This window comes from Manis javanica, chromosome 8, assembly GCF_040802235.1.
Source record: "Manis javanica isolate MJ-LG chromosome 8, MJ_LKY, whole genome shotgun sequence".
In the NCBI taxonomy this organism is placed as follows: Eukaryota; Metazoa; Chordata; class Mammalia; order Pholidota; family Manidae; genus Manis; species Manis javanica.
Window position 1 is genome coordinate 94,686,219 of NC_133163.1, and position 20,225 is coordinate 94,706,443.

Below are 20,225 nucleotides of genomic sequence, written 5' to 3' on the forward strand. Positions count from 1 at the left end.
ACATTTTCATGTAGAGTTATATGAGGATCTTGTTTAAAGGCAGGTTCTAATTCAACAGATCTGGGATAGGGCCTGACATTCTGCAGATTCTGCATTTCTAACAAGCTTCCCAGGTGTTGCTGCTGATCAGGTACAAACTTTGAGTAACGGGGCTATAGAATATCTCTTCGAAGACTTATTTCCAGACTCTGAAAAGATTACACAAGAAATGGAGAACAATGGTTGCCACCAGAAAGAACAGAAAGGCTCATTACTGTATATACCCTTTTATAACTTGAACGTTGTTCCAAGTACTTGCATTACATACTGGAAATTAAATTAAGAAAGCCACAAAAGCAAAATAATATCTGAAACTGCTCACCTCTTAAAACCCTGCAGATGAACCCAGTGGCCCAAAGGGCAAGAGTGCAGCTTAGCCCATCTTAAAACCTTTATTGTCATCAGTTTACCTGTTAAGCTTATCTTCCATTGTGTCACTCATTCAGGTCAGGGGCAATTGACGTTCTTTCCACCCGAAATTCACTTGAGCGATTTCCCTGGGTCTTTGAAAACCCAGTTCCCACCACGCTTACCTCAGGAAGCCCTTCATGCATCCTCCCGCTGCCCAACCCCCACCTTTAATGTTACCTTTTTACATTTAACCTCACAATGATTCATTTTGTTGCATTCATCACACTGTGTCGTTACTTGATTACATGTCTATCTTTGCTACCTGACTGTGCGCTCCTTGAGGACAAGGATGGAGCTGATGCCTAACGCAGTTACGAAATTATTCTGGGAAAGAATGAATCATGTACGGGCCTCAAGGGGCTCAGGAAGAGAAAAGGGTCCAGCGCTGGGGCTCTCTTCGATGCCTTCCTAACTCAGGGCAAATGCGCCAGGAACTGACTCGAAGCACCGTGGAAGCCAGAGGGACCCCTTCCCCAAGTGTGCCGCCGGGGAGGGAGGCCAGTGCCCCGCCCACAGAGGCGGGAGTGACGTTCAGAGCCTGCTTCTGAGAGCGGCGTGGAGAGGCTGGGGGTCTCCCTGGCATCTGCCAGCGGCCACAGGCGGCAATCAAAGTGACCTGAGGGAGGCCCACCCTACCGGGCCGGGAGGAGCTGGGGTTGGCAGGAGACGGCTGGCAAGGACAGGCGAACGCCAAGCGCCAGGCAAGAGACCGCCCTGCCAAGTTCTCCGCACTTACGTTTCCTCCCCGGGGCCCGAGCTGGAGCGGCATTCTCCGGGCCGCGCCCTCTCTCCCCGCCCCTCAGCCGGCAGGACTGCCTAGCGTCGCGCGGTGCGGGACGCTCCGCCCCGGCCTCCCGCCGGACCCCGGCTCTGCGGCCTTCTTTCCACGCTCCCTTCGCGCGCGCGCGCGCGACGGGGGGCGGGGCCTGGCCCCGGCTTGCAGTCAGCCTCGGTCCCATCCTGCCCCGCGCCGGCCATCGAGAGCAAAGCCAGTGACTCACCTCCGCCGCGCCAGCTCCGCGCTCGTTCCGCGCACCCACGCGCACACCCGGCCCGAGATGGCGGCGGCGGCGGCGGCGGCGGCGGCGGACTCCGACTCCTGGGGTGAGGGGGAGCTTCGGGGTCAGGGCCCGGGCTCGCGTTGGCCCCGAGCCGAGGCAGGCACTAACGCGGCTCGCTCTCTTCCGCAGACGCGGACGCGTTCTCCGTGGAAGACCCGGTGCGGAAGGTGGGGGGCGGCGGCGGCCCCGCCGGCGGGGACCGCTGGGAAGGCGAGGACGAGGACGAGGACGTCAAGGTGGGTGCGGGCCGGGACGGGAGGGCTCCGGGCCCAGGGGCGCTGCCCGGGCCTGCGGGCCGGGGGACCGGGCGCGAGCGTAGGGCCGGCTGCCCTCTTCTCCGCTCGCTGGCCGCACGGGCCGGAGACGGGCGGCCTGGCCTTCCGGACCTGCCACGGCAGGGCGGCGGCGGTACGGGCCCCGGCTTTCGGTGCGGGCCCGCGTCCCAGCCTGGTTGCCCTCCGCCAGCTGGCGGCGGCGGTGACAGCAGCGGCAGGGCCGGCCCATGTGCAGACCTCGCGGTCTGCGGCTGCTCGCCGGGACGAGACCGGAAAGTCGGGGCTTGGGCCGCAGGCTTATGCCATGTGGGAAGTCTTGCGAGCCCCTCTGAGTTTTCGAGCTCAGGTCTCCCGGGGCCATTTGTAGTTTTGTTCGAGCAGTTAGATGAGTGAAATATTGTGGTTGAATTACAACCTTTTTTCACGGATGACAAATAAAAACAGCAAACTAAAATAACTTTTAGCCCCCACCCCCTCGCTGTGCGAAAAGGATGAACTGAGTACTGACATTGACAGCAGTTAGTGGTCAGAAACCTGGGTAAGTTCACAGAGCGACCTAAAACATTGAGAGTTGAGTGAGTGTTATTCACCTACACACAGACGACACCCAAAGAAACATTGATTTGGTAATTGGAGTAGATGAGGGGGCCAGTGTTAACTTTTTCCCAATGCCTTATAGATCTGAACCAGATTTACCTTAGTCCTTTGCTTTTGAAAATTACTTGGGGGCCCAGCATATGGCTTCAGATGACATTATGACTACTGCGTTCCAGTTTGTTTTTATTTTTAAATAGTTACAAAAGTCTCGAGCCCAGAATGTTAAGACTTATTAACAAAGTTCTCAAAATGTTTGTATATTTGTTCAGATAGAGTTATGTATGAATTGGAAAGTGTCTTTTGTGGTTTTGATTCACTAATGAATGTTTTATTCTTCTAACCTTCCTAACCTTCCAACACATACTGAAAACCCTACAAATCCTGCTTGAATTGAAAACATTTAAGCTAGATAATCACTATGGGCTTAATTAATACTGCTTTTGTTTGGATTTTACCCTTTTCTCCTGAGTCTGATGAGGTGGATGTCCAATTTATTGAATAGTCTGAGGTTCAGGAATGATGTGAACTTTGCACACATATGGAGTTAAATGAGTAGTACTATTGTGAGTATACTTACTTTATTTACATGTTGTATAGACACAGAAATAGATTGTGTTAACCTTAGGGCAAGATATTAGTTACCTCCCTACATCGTAGTAGATTTTCTTAGTTCAGATTTGGCCTTTCACTTTTTCTATGCAAGCAGTTAAGACATCTGTTAGGAAAATTGGGACTAAGTAAGCAAAAGAGAAGAAAAGATTAGAGAAATCAGGAAAGAGTATTAAAAAGTAAAGTTTGAATGGAGTAGTTTGAACTGATACTAGCAAGTAGCCTGCCTGAGATTATGGATCTAAATAGTGTCAATCCTGATAAATATCCTGATTACTTGGATCTAGTTTTGGAGGTTATAAGTTGTAAGGGACCATAAAAGGTCATCTTGTCCAGTCACTCTTTCAGTGCAGAATTTTTCTTTTGTACAAATAGCTTATTTCTTGATTGTGGAGAAAGCTGAACTTGTTCATTTTATTTCTGAGTTGAAATGTTTGCTTATTTCTTCTGAGTTTCTCCAGGGTTCTCAAGATCTGGTAACCATAGAATAGTTGGATCCTGGACTTTGAAGTAAGACACACCTGGGTTTATATTGTTGCTTTGACATTTTCTATGTCTGTGGTCATAAGCAAGTTTAAAATTTTTTCTTTTCTAGCTTCACATTCTGTAAAATGTCATTATAGAAATTACCTTTGCCTTTTAAATGCGGTAGTATGTCACACATTCAGCAGAGTTGCCTGGCACTTGGCAGGCACTCAGTAAATGTTAATTCTTTCACTTCAATATGTAATCTTGATTTTTCTGGCTTCTGGAAAATATCTAAACAGCTTAGGCTCTATCGATCTAGCACCTGGGATTTATTTTGTGCCCATTTTGTGATTTCATAAACTCAGGAGTAAATTCTCTCCACATAGGCTGTTTACTGTGAATATTGTGTTTTGAATAGAGTGATCATGGTTATCATGCAAGTTTTTGCTTGCTCAGAGGTTACCAATCTAGAGTTGAATTTTATCACCTTGCATGGTCGTAATACCAAATTTCTGAATCCTGGTGTTTTAGTACTTTATGCTTCTATAGGAAGATGCAAACAAGGCTTAGTTTCCATGAGATCGAATAATCAGTCTTAAATAATACAATTTGAATTTTTAAAAAGTCTTCAGAAGTAAAGTATATAGAAACAATTTCTTCAGTTTATGTCAGCATCTAGTGTTTAACCATTAAGAATATATATTTAATGTCATCTGTAATGTTTGAGAAATGAAAGGAAAGCTGAGGCCTTTATTATAGTAGTTGCTCCAGTAGATGCTCCACTACTTCACTATTTTTCAGTAGATGGTATAGCATTTTGCTGCCCTTGACTTTTCAAATAGCTGTCTAGCAGTGGCAGAGATGGATTTAGGTAAAATTGTAGAATTAATATTTGTAGGAGGAAAGCCTCTGCCTTCCCAGTTAAAAAGGTGCGAGCTGGGGAGCATACTTGCCTGTCACACTAGCTTTACCCTTATTACTATCCTGATGTTATGCAGAGGCAGTGGAGGAATTGTTCACTTGGCTTATATCACTGGGCTGTGTTTACTAGAAGGCAGTGAGTACCACCTACCTACATACTGCAAGCAACTTTTTTGCTCCATTTTACTAGTCTCCCAGCATTTCAGTAGAACAGATTAGAAGCTAGATTTATACAAGGGCTGTAGAATTTTGAGAAAACTTGTGGCTGTGTTCAAGCATTTTGGGAATTTGCTTCCATAACATTATTATAGAATTCCTTAAAAAGATCCTAGAGAATGACTTAGTTGAAACCTGCCTGCCTCACCTGACTCATTCAGCCATCTGTTGAGGATCCTATCCAAATTAATAGTTTAATTCTATCAGAATAAGGACATTTTTCAAGCATTGGAAACAGCACTTCTGAAGAAGGGGATCTTTATTTCAGAGAAATGTGAGATTATTGGAAAATACTCAGAAAGTGAGCATTTTGCTAGGAAGTAGGTGTCTAAGTATGTATGTAACTTATGAAAAATCCCAAACATATGTGAAAGTAGAAAGAAAAATTCAGTAAACCTACTACCGGTCTTATTTGTTCTATATCCCCACTTACTGCTCTCCTCCCCAACCAGATTATTTTAAAGAAAAATCCCGATTACATCATTTCAATACTCTGACAGTTTTTATAAACTAATAAGTTTTATGTTTGGAAGCATGTTTACTAATGAAAAATAGTTAATGTACATATTTGTCATGCTCGACCATTGAAAATAAATAAGCCACTTGTTTAGTGTTATGTATCTTGATCTTGCTTAGCCAAGCATTTAAAGTAGAATTGATTAATCACAGTTGTGAGTATAAGACAGGTATGTATTAGGTATGTATTGAGATGGAATTAACAGAGTACTGAGCCATACTTGATAGGAAGTTAAAAAACTTAATAAGTGGAATTAAATGAAGTGAAATTTATTGAGGTAGGTACTGTGCCTTCCAGAGACCAGCATAGTTCTGAGATGATGGAAAAACATTTGGGCTCCTTTTGAAAACCGAACATTGCTGTGAAGTCTAGCCTTGCCAGGAGCTCATTACAGAGTTCTAAGCTTCTCGGAGAATGTTCATCTTACAGAACACCAAAAAAGGCTCTTTTCCTGAAAAAGGTTATGGTTTACATAAACCAAACTAGTTAAAGAAAAAAAGGGGAAGGAGTATATGTTAGTTAATGGACTGTTTGCTATGGGGTAGAATTTTACTGCTGTTTTAAAGCTACTACTATTTGACAATCTATAAATATATCTTACTTAAGTTCGAAAGCATTTGAGCCCTAAATGTGTTCTCTCATTGCATGTGACATTCTGTAGTTGTACATTATAAAAATGATAAACCAGCTAACTTTTGACTGCATTATTAGAAATAAAAAGAAAGTAGGCTTTAAATTTATTTTGTTTTGTTTTCTGTTCTTAGTCATGTTCGCTTGGGAAGCAGGTTTTAAACTTGAAAAGCAGCCATCTCTTTCAGAGAAACGGCCCAAATGATGTTGGGTATGTAGAACAGGAGACTAGATAAGCAAGTAGTTTATAAACAGTCTCTGTAAGGAAGCTGGCGATTTTAGGAGAGTGGCTTGGGGGATTCTTCTGGAAATAAATTGGGTATTATAGTCGGAAGATATGTTGCCTACCAAAAATAACTGGGTAAGAAACTTAATTGGATATTCATTGGTAATCTCTGGAACCAACCATTTAGGGCTTACTAAATTACAGACTTACTCCACATCTTAAGTGTTTATTTTAGGTGTTTCTCTATCGTTTTTGCATTTTATCTGAAATTATTGTCAGCATTTACAAAGTCCTAGTGTTTACAGGAAATTGGGCAGATTTAGATTACTTTTTGGGTACTTGCAAATTTTTTATGTAAGGAAACAAAAGAATTTCCTGGGGAGAACTACCTGGTCTGTTTGGGATTCCATCTGTTTGGAAGTGTGACACGTCTCTTCGCTGATGTCACTAAGCTCTCTTTCTTAGGGGCTTGTCCCTAGTGTGGTAGTAACTGCAGGGTACACTTTTGAGTACTCTGGAATGAAGGTGAACAGGCCAGGGTTGCCCTTCATGGTCCTTTTATGAACCAAGGAGCAAGTGTCATGGCTATTCTCAGGACTTGTTGATAGGACTGCTGCTTTTGTTACTGAAGTCCATTCTGTGGTGGAATTCTAGGTTAGTCCCATTGTATCTGTGCTGATGGTACCATTTAACTGATGGTCTGGGATGAGGTTTATGGTTTGATGGGGAGACCACCACAGACAGGGATAAAGGTGAGACATACGGTTGGCATGATGAGATCCTGAGTGAGCAGTGGTTTGGGTGAAGTTTTACTGGGAAAAGAACTGAGGAGGAACATCAGCGTTGCACAGAAATGTTCCTTTGTTCTGTCTGTTTCTCTGCCTTGGAGGTTTTGGGATGTAGCTGCTCATTCTTAGCCATACCTCTCCCCTCCTAGTACCAAAGAGTGCTAGATTAGTTTCTTAAAATTAGAAAAACCATCATAGGCATTTGAGATGGGAAACCAGTATAGTTGTAGCTGGGCATATCCTCTTAGGATGTGTCATAGCTCTTCTCTTTAATTGGATTCCCTGCATTCCAGGGAAGCTCATTCCAGAAATTACTGAAAGAATGAATTTTGGTGGAGAAGGACCTAGTTTCTAGATGGTTATTTTATACTTAAGGACTCAGGTAAAAAATCCTGTTTACCATGACACTTTAAGGGAACTTAGGTCCATTCAGAGCAGGTTTCTTCATTATGTTTCACTGAGATTGTGGTAGAGCTGTCTTAGGGCCTTATGTGCTTATCTGTGAAATGGGGATAACAAAACCACCTTACAGGACTTCTTTGACGGTTAACTCCGTTCCTACAGTGTAGAGCACTTGGCATGGTGCCTGGTGCAAAGTAAGCCCTCAGGAGGTGCTGTCTGTTGTTACTGTCATACCTGTTACTAGTGGAGTTGTAAATATGCACTCCCTGGAAGTAAGCAAGTGGTCCTCCTATCTGAAGCACTGCCTAATAAGCAGCATATCACTCAGAACCACTTTCCTATGTTCTGTGAAGATGAAAACAACAACAAAAAATGCCTGGTAGTTAACTTTTATTTTTAGCTCTCTGGTTCATTTTGTACTATTGTGTATTGATATAAGCACCTATGCAAACTAGCAAGGTAATATAAACTTTTGCTCTGATTTCTAACTCTAGTCTTAGAAGTCCAAACAGGCTGGTTTGCCTTCAGTCTATTAACTCTGAAGTATAGGCTAAATTGCCTAGGTAAGGTGATTTTAAAAAATATTTTTACTTTTATACAGACTTCTTCCCATTCTTTTTGCAGACCCATGGCACTCTTAATCAGGATTTTTTATTTTGGTGGACTTACAGATTTTTAACAATCAAGGCTTGGTTAGTTTGTATACCTAGACAGATTCAGATTTATGGCCTGTTTTGTTATGAAACCAGAAGCTTGGTGTCATAGTTAAGGCACATTAGTCAGCTGCTGCATCTTCCAATAGCGTCAGGGCCTCCTGCTTTGCATCTGCCATCCTGTGGCTCAGCTGGAAATGGCGTGTCATAGTGTGCCTGGTGGTTGCTGAGATAATGCTCAGGCTACCTGTAGATTAAAGTTCTACTTAAATACAGGGCTGTGTCTATCCCTATTAAATTTAAACCATCTAAATTCTCTGGAGTCTTTAGAAAATTATTTGATAATCAGTTTATATTTAGCTCAGTGACTGTGTTAGTCATAGAAAAGACAAGAGTATAGATCCACATTAAAGTGCCCTGCCTAAGTTAGGGGGTGGGTTCTAGGAAGTTGTTGATCAGCTCCTGAGCTTGAATTACACTTAATTCATTAACAGGATTGTGTTGTGTGGAATATTGCTTAAAATAATTGAGCAGTTGGCTAGAATGTTGGATGCTTTTACATTTGGGGAAGTAAAAAGTACAGTACAAAGTCCTCTTGGCTTTTTATTTAAAATGTGGATTACTTTAGGAGAGGCTTTGTTTTGGCTTCAGTTGTCTTGTGTTTTAATTGTTAATTTTTATAGAATTAGACAAGTTGATATAAAAGTTCATATGGAGGAACAAACATGCAGGAATGGCTGGAAGACCTGAAAACCTATAAAGGGGCCTAGCCTTAGCCTACGTAAAAACATACTATAAAGCCTCTGTCATTAAAGCAGCATGGTACTAGTGCACGAAGAGACAACAAACAGTGGAATAGGGTAGAAAGCAGAAATAGACCAAGTTTAATATATGGTAAATCACAGGGCAAGATGGATATTTTGACAAATGATGCTGTGACAATTGGTTAATCATTTGGAAAAAAGTAAAATTAGAATCATACTTCATACCATAAAAAAGAAAAAACTCAACACCGATTAGAGATCTAAATGAAAAAAACAATGAATTCATGGCATGTCCTAGAAGAAAATCCCTTGCTGTAAGAAAAGATTCTCTAAATGACTTAGAATTGAGAGGCAATAAAAGAAAAAACTGATAGACTATACTGCATAAATGTGGTGAGCCGCATGGCACTTCATAGGGAAACACTAGAGGCATTTCCATTAAGAGAAGAAAGAGGCAATGATGTCCATTATCTCTGCCGCGATCCACATTGTACTAGAGGTTTAGCCAGTGCAGTTAGATAAATCTTATGGAGGCATAAGAATTGGTAAAGAAGTAAAGCTGTTTCTTGTTTGCAGATGATATGGTGGTATACCAGTAAAACTCTAGATCAAAGGTAGACTAAAGTGATAAATAAATTCAGTAAAGTAGCAGGATATAATATTAACATACAAATCCCGTAGCTTTTTATACACAAATAATAAACCAGCAAGGTAATACAAACCCTATTTAGAAAAAAAAAACCTATTTACAATAGAAACACAGAAGATGAAATATTTAGGAATAACCTAACGAAAAATGCCCAAAATCTCTGAGAGAAACTTTAAAACGCTCTTTAAAGGATAGAGAAGTAGTAAACTTGGACAAATGAGAAAACAGCCCCTTTTCTTGGCTAGGGATGCTCAACATTATAAAGATGTCAGTTCTCCCACCATAATTTATAAATCTAATGTAATACCAAAAAAATACCAGCAAGACTATTTCTATGGAGATAGATAGGTTGATAATGAAGGTCACATGGAAAAGTAGCCATGCAAGAATTATTAATGGAAATCCTTTCCCTTAGGATAACTGGGATGACGATGATGACGAAAAAAAAGAGGAAGTAGAAGTAAAATCAGGTGAGCCACTGGGGTTCCTCCATTTTTGGCTATATATCTTAGTGAGCATCTGGTGCTTCTGTTAAGACAAATGACAGAATGCTCACAAAATTGAAAATTTTGGTATTTAAGAAGCAGATATCCTTCTATTCTCATATTATTCTCTTCTCCCTGCATCTCTTCTCTCCCCTCAAAGCATAGTCAAATTAGATACTACCTGGCATTTTTCTGTTTAAGTGCTATCGTTAGAAGGAGAGAGTAGAGGTGTGACATCATAGTTGAATGATCTAAGTCCTGCTTAAAGGACGGTGGGGAAATAGGAAGAGATGCTTATGCCTTAGGGGTGAGAAGAGGAGAAAGGTCTGAGCCCCATAACTCTCTAACCTGACAGGAAATCATGACATGAAATTGGAGCTGGGAGAGGTTTGGTCTCTTGAAATACGTGTCATGTCTGTCTCATTGATAAACTGGAAAATATTCAAGATAACTGATTAAAACATTTCTTTACTTTCAGAAGTAAAAGTTTCAGAAAAGAAAAAAATAGCAGAGAAGATAAAAGAGAAAGAATGGCAGCAGAAGAAAAGGCAAGAAGATAATAAAAAGAGGGTCAGTACTATTTATTATCTAAAATACTGAATTCTCACATCAATTATGGGGCAGAGTCTCTAACAGGGAACAAATATTGTGTAGTAGATAAGCGAATCAAAAAAGTCAATTTGTGGTTTTTGCAAAAACCAAACCCAGAAACTTATGTATCTGAACGGCTTTTAAGTTTTCACAAACATTCAGGAACAGTTGCGATTGTGTAGTGACTGCCAGTGGTTTTTGCCAGTGCCCGCAGTTCTTTCGAAAAGCATCCATTTTTGTGCCACGTACAATATAAGTTTTCTTCTTATTTGGAGCAAGATCAGGATTTTATTAATTTATTTGTTTTTGAATACAAGATACATTTTTGTGATCAAAATCAAGATAATATTAAGAAGCACTTCCAACCCTTCATCTATCATGTTTCTCTCCCTCTGTCCTATTAAGTAAATGTTGTTTTTTTATATTTCCAAGGTATCTTTATTATATGGATACAACTATATATTGCTTTTTTATAGTATCTCACCTTGTTTTATTTAGTGTATTATGGAGATCTTTCCCTATCAGATTGTAGAGAGCTTTGTTACTTTTTCTTGACTTTTACGAAAAATTTCAAACATAAAAGTAGAGAAAAGAGCATAATGAATCATACACATCACCTAAATTTAAGTTAATATTTTGCCTCTTTCATCTTTGCTTTTTTTTGTTAATCAAATAACATTATGCATTTTACCTTTAAATACTTCAGTATGCATATCTCTGAGAAAGATTTTTCATATGATTACATACCTAATAAAATGAACTATTTTTTTTAACATCTCATATTTATATGCATTTTTCTAATTGTCCCAAAATGTGTTTTACATATGGTTGTTTAGACAAGGACCTCCCATTACATTTGGGTGTTAATGTATCTTCTAAGTCTTCTAGAGTGTCTCTTTGTCTTCTCTCTTTAAAATGACACTGACTTACTGAGGAGGCCAGTTGTCTTGTAGAACATCCCACCTTCCTGATTTGTGTGATTGCTTTCTTATGGTTGCAATTTCCTGTAACTTGGCAGTTAAGTCTCAAAATTTGATTGGATTCAGATTGAACATATTTGATTACCAAGTTTCAGAGGGAAAAAGGGGGTGTGATAACTTCAAGTGGTGAAGAATGGGGGATTTTGTGGGTTTTGTTTTCTTTTTGAATACATCTGTGGACTTACAGGCTTTTACAAATTATGTTTTACTCAGGTACAGTGATTATTTTTTTTTGATGCTCAGATCATCTCAGCTTTGGCCAGTAAAATCCCTTTAAGTTATTTCCATATCCATCCTTTCAATAGAAGCCATTAGTCTTTGAAAGCTTCCTTGTTTTCTGGCACAATAAGAAGTGCCAGGTTCACCCAGTTAACATTCTCTCTTACACCTGGAATCAGCTACTTCTCTAAGGTTCCTTTTAGTGGGAAATATTTAGAGGCTAAATCTAGGTGCCAGAAATACTGAGTAACTGGGGTGGCCTTGCGTTCTAAACCTCTTTTCATGGCTAAAGCTAGGAAGTAAATGTGTGGTGTGTAAGTGTGTAATCATTAGTTCATATTGAAATTTTTTCTTCTGAAAATCCTGGTTTCTAATGTTAACATAATCATTTATTTGCTTGTCTGCAAAACCAGTATTATTAACAGTGTTAAGCTACTGAATAAAGTTTAAGATTTCATTGCAGTTTCCTTTTAGAGTCATTTGTTTCAGTTCATTTTCAATTAAAAAAATTTTTGAATTTAACTTTATTTTCCATGAAATAGGTTTAGAAGTCAAAACTATATAAAAATGGTATATTCAGAAAAGTATCATACATACATTCCTATCCTCTCCACCCTCTTCCCTATAAGAAACCATTTTCATTAGTTCTGGTTTATTCTTTCATTGCCTAGATGTAGCATAATTCATTTCACCAATCTTCTATTAACAGACTTTTTTTTTCCCCCCAGTTCTTTCCTTTATAAATAATGCTTCCATGAATAGCTATACATATGTGTCATTTCTAATGGGTGGAGTCATATTTGTAGAGTAAATTCTTAAATATGAGGTTGCCAAGTCAAAGGATAAATCCATTTGTAGTCTTGATGAATGTTAACAAATTGTCCTCCATATAGGGTTGTACCAGCTTGTATTTGCCAACAAGGTACAAGAGTGCCTGTTTCCCCCAGCCAAGAACATTTTAGATGCTTTTTAATAATTTGTATATGTTTATCTAAAAATATATGTGTGTTTCTATGTTAAGGACGAACAGTGGAATCTTATAACTTAGTCTCAGAAGTTGTGTATTGATAGGCTCTTTCTTGGTTATTGAAGTTAGGATTATATTCATTTTATTGTATATTGATATTAGCCTCCAACATAAAGAAACCTTAGTTTGAATGTACTTAGTTTATCTTAGCCCAAATAATAAATTAAGATATATTCAGTTTCTGATGCAGGAAGTAATGATACTCAGGCCTATTAAAGACAGTTAAGTCGAGATCCCATTTTCTTTTTAGAAAGTGTTCTGAGATTTCCTAACTTGACATAATGACCTTTCTCATCTCATCTCCTGCATGAGAAATAAAAACCTGACCTCTTTCAAAAGTGGACTTCTGAATCAAAATCTTCAGCCTGCACAGGCATGGATAGTCATGAAAGGCACAAATTCTCTTCACTCTTTTCCCACTTTATTAAATATTATTGAAGATTTTCCCACACACTAAAAGTAATACTTATTTGTTGTGGAAAATTACATCACAGTATACAGAAATAATACTAAGCTGTTAACTCTCATCTGAGTGAGATTGGGAAGTAAGTGACAACTTCCATTGTGTGTTATAATTTGTTACGATAACGTGTTACTTTTACAGTACTACAATATACATATAAATAAGGGAAAACTTTGATTCTTTGAAAAAACTTTTTATATCTGCATAGTATCAGGGGTGTGCCACACTTTAATCCTTCTTTTGTTGAATATTTATTTCATTTATAAATAATATTCCACTGGACATCCTTGGGATTAAATATTTGTGTGCATCTTTAGTTTCTTAAGATAAACACCTGTAAGTGGAATTATTTGATTAAAACACCTAAAAATGCTTTAAGACTTGAAGGTTGTTTCCGTATATAGTCTTAGCAGCAGTTTATGAGGGCCATTTTTACTTTGTAATCTCAATTCCTTATTTTTTAAAAAAAAGTCCATAGAAATAAGCTTGGTCTTCCTGGGTTCAAATCTCGGCTGTCATATTACCTTAACCTCTTGGTGCCCTCAGGTTTTTTTTCCTGTAAAATTAGGATAAGATCTAAAGTGTTTAGAAGAATACCTGAAAGACCATAAACATTTTATAAGTCTTTGCTGTTATTTATGTGTTTACCAAAAAAAATTTTCAAAAAACTACCAAAGAAATGTACTTGGCCCATCATAATCCCAGCCCCTTTAAAAGCTTCATTTCTGTCTCATTTTAGTTAGAAGAACCTGAAGAACCTAAAGTGCTAACACCAGAAGAACAATTAGCAGATAAACTGCGGCTAAAGAAATTACAGGAAGAGTCAGACCTTGAATTAGCAAAAGAAACTTTTGGTAAGTTGGGGGTGTGATTGCAGTGCAATATTGAAGTTCCAGGTAAATGCTGTCAAAGTCTGAGTAGTTATGAAATTTCAGAAAATATCTCCCTTTTTGAAGAAACATGATACTGATATTAGAATATAGTTTTTTAATTCCTTTGTTTATATTTGAGATTTAATTACTTAAAGTACAGATACCTGTTCAGATTTTCAAATAGTTATGTTTGGAGTATCGAAGATATATTAAGATAAAGTCATTAGATCCAAATAAAGTATACTACTTTTTTAAATGTATTTTTCAGGAGGATGAAATCTGAGGTCTCTACCTTGAGGTTTAAATATTGAACCAACTGTAGGTCTGTTCTGTTGTCCTAAGTCTGGATAAGACAAAGCATGCTGTTCCCAGTGGGGCATTCATTTCTTTCTGCAGCCCTTCCGGCCTCACTGTACCCTGTCTAAGTTCAGAGAGTGTCCATGTATGTGTGCCATGCCTACAGCTGTGGTCAGTCCATGAGAGAAAAGACCATGTTCAGGATCCTGTAAATATGTAAGTTCAGAGTGTTTGACAGTTACATGGCACAGAGGATAAAGTAAGAAACATGGCCAGAGAAATAGTTAAAAGCTCTCACTTTGTTAAATCATTTGTTGTTGCAATTACCTGTTGAGTACTTTTCAGAGAAACAAGTTAAAACAGTGAAATAACTTTGAAATTGAAACCTAGAGCCAAAAAGAATCCTAGTTATCTTGATTTTTCTCCCCTCTCATCCTCTTCCTTAAAATGGATCAAGCATGTTGACTGTAGCTATCACTCGCCTTTACATGGAAGTGTGACCTTCTCTCGGGTTTCTCGCAAGCTCAAGTTGCTGTGGATGCTGCTGTGCACTGATGTGTGCTTGGCACGCCTTAACTGCACTAATGTCATTACAGAGGGCACATGGCCATTACCCTGTATCTTCCTAGGATAGTTTATTAAAGAGAAGGGTTTATGCTGTACCCATAAACGCTAATATGGGACACCAGGTGCAGATTAAAAGGCAGAACGTGTATTCATATAATCATCATTTGGTTAATGGGATTTTAATGTTGTTTCTCTCATATTAAAATACTCAATCAGTGATACTGTTTATAACTCATTTACATGGCTATTAAGGAGGATACAGAAGTTCACTTGTGTCTTTTAGCCTAGAATCCTTTCAGACCAGATTAATTTTTCTTTTGGGATTTAACACACTGGAGTGAGTTGGATACTTTCGCAGAAACCATCTTTGTTTCTTTGCCATTTTCCTTCTCTCCGCACCTCCGTGTCGGCTGTCCTTGGACAAACACTTTGAGAGCACCCCCTTTTGTGCCACACTTTTGGCAGTCTGGTGATGTTCATGGACCCCTTAATGGAATGTTTTTAAATGCATAAAGTAAAACACATGATTTTACTTAACAGAGAAATCCTGCTACACTGAAATAGGTATCCAAATATTAAAATAACTTGTGATACAGTTAACATGTGCTTCTTTAAATGAGATCTAGTGGCAGATCTAATAAGCAATATAATCTGAAAGTACTGGTGACTGAACAATATTTCAGGATACCTATAACTGCAGAGTCATATGAAAGTAGCTGATCTCTAGTCTCAATAGTCAGATTTTTGCTAATACCATTGTGATTTCTTGCCTGTAATCAAAATGGAAGGAAATGCTAAATTAAAGGTTAGTAAAAATAAATCTGTAATCTTTTTTTCTCATCTGAATGAATAGACGCCCTAAATCTGTCCAGGACTCCAATGGACCCAGGTTAAGAACCTATACTTCAGAATGAAATAATAGGATTATTCAGATGGCTAATTGGCTTAAAAATCTTTGTGATATTTTCAGTGCTCCCTTTTTCCTACAGGTGTTAATAATACAGTTTGTGGAATAGATGCTATGAACCCATCTTCAAGAGATGACTTCACAGAATTTGGAAAGTTACTAAAAGACAAAATTACACAATATGAAAAGTCATTATATTATGCCAGTTTTTTGGAAGCCTTAGTTCGAGATGTATGTATTTCATGTAAGTAATTCTAATCTTTAGCCCCTATGGGTAGATTTTAGGGCACACCATACTCAGGAGGATGGTGCTTTTTGGGTGCTATAATAGAGACATGGTATTTGCTTTTTAGCAGTTACCTTGGGAATGTTGTTCTGCAAACATAGAATGAGTTTGAGTGTGTTTGTTTTGGGGGCTGCTTTCTTAATGGTTTTACAGTGGCTTCCCAGAGAGACACCTAAGCTTTGTTGGCATAACAGCTAATAAAACACTAGCTTATTGTTTTATCTATTATATCTTAAAAAGGGGCTAGGAAGTGTCTTTTGGGGTAAATCCTCCTTGGGCATACAGGACTTTAGAGCTGAGTGAGACCACAGTAAATATCTGTTCATCTTACAAATGAGGAAGCCTGTGACTAGGTTCAAGTTGCTCAATAGAGCTGGCACCATTTTCTGGGTCTGTGGGTGTGGTACCATGCCCTGAGAGGAGTCACAAATTTCAGGGCAGAGTATGTGGGAATGACAACCAGGGATGGTGCAGCAGTAATGTGGAAGGGACTGGTTTTGCTAGTATTGCCTGTTTTTAAGACTGAGAAAAAGAAATTCTGCACAATGAATTAAAAAACGTTTTTGTTTTGAGAAATTGTTACTAAGCTGGGGTCTGAATTTTATCAGTAATGTGTCCATAGTTGGTATTTTATTCTGCATAAACTTTTTTCCTATTTTTGATGGTGCTCTCTAACCAAAACTGAACACTTTTTTTTTGGTAGCTAAAAACTGTTATCTGTTTCCAGCATTTATATTTTTTTAAGGTTGGAAGGATGTGTTGTGCAGTAAGCAGGCTTGTGTCCTGGTAGGACACTGACATTTCTGAGAACCTACTATTTTCATTCTAGTTCCTGTGCTAGAAAATGGAAGACCCTGTGGGAGGGTGGAGAGTTGTCATCTGTAGGTTTAAGGATGCGTTTTGGAAGGGTGTGTCACCCTCCATGTGTTAGGCTGGGTGAGGAAGACTGGTAGGGAGCTCTGTGAGCAAAAAGGGCACTTCCAGTTTCTCGGGTTGAGCAATGAGTTCTGATTTGTGAGGCATGCTGCAGACTAAATGATTCTTTACCATGTTGTATTAAACAGGAGAAATTCATAGCCTTTTCAATTACTAAAGTTAATGATGGACAAATTAGATTATAACACTTGTGGAAGAATATATAGTTTGCTTTTCTTAATTCCCCAAAATGTGTAAAAATTAGTTGGTATGGCTTTTTTTTTTTTTTTTAGTGGAAATTGATGACTTGAAAAAGATTACTAATTCATTGACTGTGCTTTGCAGTGAAAAACAGAAGCAAGAAAAGGTAAGAGCGAGCTATGTGGGGAAATGTGTAGTACGTCGGGGTGGAGGAGGTGCGGTGCCCACACTAAGAAACTGAAAGTTAAGCAGCCCACCAATACCATTTAAATTAGAACAGAAGAACAGAACAGACGCACCCTTTTGTTTACAGGTATGTTCATGGTATTTTCTGAAGACCTGCCCTGGGTAGTCTGGGATCTCTTCTGGAACCTGGGCCTTTGGTGTCTGTGAGGGATGCTATACCAGATCAGGAGCCCAATACTAAAGTCTCATAAATTAAACTCTCTCTTATCTTTAGCAAAGCAAAGCCAAAAAGAAGAAGAAAGGTGTGGTTCCTGGAGGGGGATTAAAGGCCACCATGAAGGACGATCTGGCAGATTATGGTGGTTATGATGGAGGATATGTACAAGACTATGAAGACTTCATGTGACATTTTATCTTCTCCTGGTGTCTTCTTTCTGTTGCCCACAATCCCTTCAACATGTAGCACAACTTCCTTTCCTTTCAGTTCTGCCAAATGCTACAATCAGAAGTGCAGTATCTTTTGTGCTGGTTATTTAACCCCTTGACACTTAGGTGCTAATGTGCGAACAAGGGAACTTGGATCTCGCTGCCAAGGGGTTAAAATTGGGAACCTCAGTTGCTACTAAATCATAGTTAAAAAAAGAAACCTAATAATGTTGTCACTGTTGTTGATTCCACAAGAACAGTCACTAAATTGGAAACTAAAGTTGCAACATGACAAAAAATCTGTGTAGTATTTACCAGCACCATTCAGTAATACAGCCTTAACCATACCTCCTTGAACTACTTCATAACTTGTCAAGAAAAGCAGTTTGCAGCAAGGGAATGTGGTGTGCACCTAGTATTAAAATTGCTTTGTCTTAAAATTGAGCATGAGGATATTAAAAATACATTGTGAAGAAGACTGCTCAGAGTGAAGATACCGTGGCTGAAAAGCACTAGTTTGATACTTATAATTAACTGACCAAACCCTCCAACTTTGAAGCTGAAGAAGGTAAACCTCTCCATTATTGCATTACAAGTTGTGGAATCTCTTGAGTGCAGCATAGACTGTCTAGTTATATTTATCAGACTGTTCTACTGATGGAGTACTTCAGGTTTGGGAGGGGATACTACCTGTTTTATTTGCCTCATTTAAGTGTCTGAGAAACAAATCTCCTTTGTTCTCCTAGGCTGCAATGGAATAACTTTAACAGGGTTTTGGCATTTACTTCCCTTTATAAAACATGCTCAGCAAACTGCACCAGTTACAGTTTGGCAAAGTGTTATGTTAACAATTATGACATCGTCAATGTTTTATAAAGCAACTAATTTAATAAAATCACTATTGTGAGGACTTAATTGTGTTATCTCCCAAGAGATATTTTTGGAGAGTAGAGAACACCACTCTTGGGATTAGAGTTCTCAATATGCTTACAAAGCTTAATAAGTGCTTGATAAGTAGTTAATAGCTTTAAAAGAAAAATGAGTTGCTAGGCCCTTAAGTGCTACCCTAGAGCAACAAAGGTATAGGGCTGCCTTCTTATTTATTTGGGGAAATTGTTTAGATACTAAAGCCTAACTAGGTACCTAGAACTATTTATTTGGAGTAATTGTGCTTATAACTCAGGTTATGGCTCTAAGCATAGATTGGGTGATCTTTATTATATATTGTCTTTTAAGCAATTTAACCAAATTTGTGGTTGCAGTCTTTTTTTGAAACTATCACAAAATCAAAAGTAGGGACAAAACAGAAGATGTTCTTAATTTCTCTTACATAGGAAATTGTGGTCTACGGAGCTTTGAGACTCCTAAGTGGAAGACAGGACCATCTAAATGATTTGAGGAATTAACAAAGCAGTGACTACAGAGCAATAATGACAGCAAATAAAGATTGTTTTAAGACAGACAAGGGCTAAGATTTCCTTAGCAGTAGTAATGACATACACTGAATTTAAAATCTATTTTATTACAGAGATCAGTTTCTAAGAAATGGAAATGTATCATCTGTTCCTGAACTGTGTAAATAATATTAAATTCCTTTGAAACTGGAATCTGCAGGCACAGGTATTCTTTAATTAATGTTGTATCATTTCCTAAAGTAGAAGCCATCCTGAGAATAATGGAACTTTTTATCTTAGTATCTATATAAAATGGTATAGGTGAACAATCACTTTTAAATAGGAATTTCCTGTGAAAATTCTCTCATTCTTTACCCACTATTCACTAAGGGCTGTTATAGTCAGTCCTGGAGTTTCACGACGCAGACAACGAAGATCTCCAATGCATTATTCTACTCTGATCAGGAATGTCTGTCAGCACCTCATTTCAGTACAAGAGAACAGGCACCTATGAAATTTTGGCAGCAGCCATCCCCATGTCATCTGAATGCATCTAACCTGCTAGCATGTCCCTTCAGGCACATATGCCATCTTGGCAGCAGCCATCCCCATGTCATCTGAGTGCATCTAACCTGCTAGCATGTCCTTTAGACAGCAACCTGTCTGAGGGTCCTTCAGCAGCACATTTACAATGTCATAAAATTTGTGTTCATATGCCAGCTTGTAATACAAGTAGATATCTTCACAGTATGTGAGTAACTTCTTTAGGTTTTTCACAGTCATGTCAGTCAGCTGATGTTGTTTATATCTAGGGATAGAAACAATGTACAGGTGAAGACCCTGTATCCTGGGTGAGAGCTATCAGCTCTAACACCTCTATCTGTAGAGGGGAGGGTGCTGGAGTCTGAGAGATCACTTAAGACTAGTATTAGGGGGTGCCTGATACACACTGAAATTATTTCATATAAAGTATTTAATGCCCACCTACTCCAAAGGGGACCTCTGATGTCGAATCATTGGCATCTCAGGCAGGCTGAGTAACTGTCCTCCCATTTTAAGTACAGAGCACGATAACTGTTCTCATTCATCTGTGCACAGATTTGTTAAAACATCTCTTCCTTCTGGGGATTCTTGGCAAGCAGTGGCATGTTATACTTAGCCATAAAATTCTTACCCATGCCTT

The 20,225-nt window shown here is 38.9% G+C and overlaps 2 protein-coding genes across 8 annotated transcripts in view; one reads left to right on the top strand and one right to left on the bottom strand.

Moving 5' to 3' along the window:
• The first annotated feature begins 1,387 nt into the window (after positions 1-1,387).
• EIF3J (eukaryotic translation initiation factor 3 subunit J) lies at positions 1,388-19,255 on the top strand. The gene is made up of 8 exons (XM_037022170.2): positions 1,388-1,554; positions 1,641-1,747; positions 9,642-9,696; positions 10,190-10,281; positions 13,731-13,845; positions 15,717-15,878; positions 17,129-17,202; positions 17,497-19,255. Exons 1-8 carry the CDS (start codon positions 1,509-1,511, stop codon positions 17,626-17,628), a joined length of 783 nt encoding a protein of 260 aa, XP_036878065.1. The 5' UTR covers positions 1,388-1,508; the 3' UTR covers positions 17,629-19,255.
• Positions 19,151-20,225, bottom strand: part of SPG11 (SPG11 vesicle trafficking associated, spatacsin) — a 115,660-nt gene continuing 114,585 nt past the window's right edge. For all 7 annotated transcript variants that reach the window (XM_073211739.1, XM_073211736.1, XM_073211734.1 and 4 more), the window contains one exon: positions 19,151-19,850. In XM_073211739.1, coding sequence (XP_073067840.1) covers positions 19,670-19,850 — 181 coding nt within the window. In that variant the 3' untranslated portion in view covers positions 19,151-19,669. The remainder of the gene's footprint in view (positions 19,851-20,225) is intronic.

Coding starts and splice junctions, on each gene's coding strand:
- EIF3J (XM_037022170.2), top strand. CDS start 1,509: ATGGCGGCGGCGGCGGCGGCGGCGGCGGCGGACTCCGACTCCTGGG. Junction 10,282..13,730: donor AAGAAGATAATAAAAAGAGG/GTCAGTACTATT, acceptor GTCTCATTTTAG/TTAGAAGAACCTGAAGAACC. Junction 13,846..15,716: donor ATTAGCAAAAGAAACTTTTG/GTAAGTTGGGGG, acceptor TTTTTCCTACAG/GTGTTAATAATACAGTTTGT.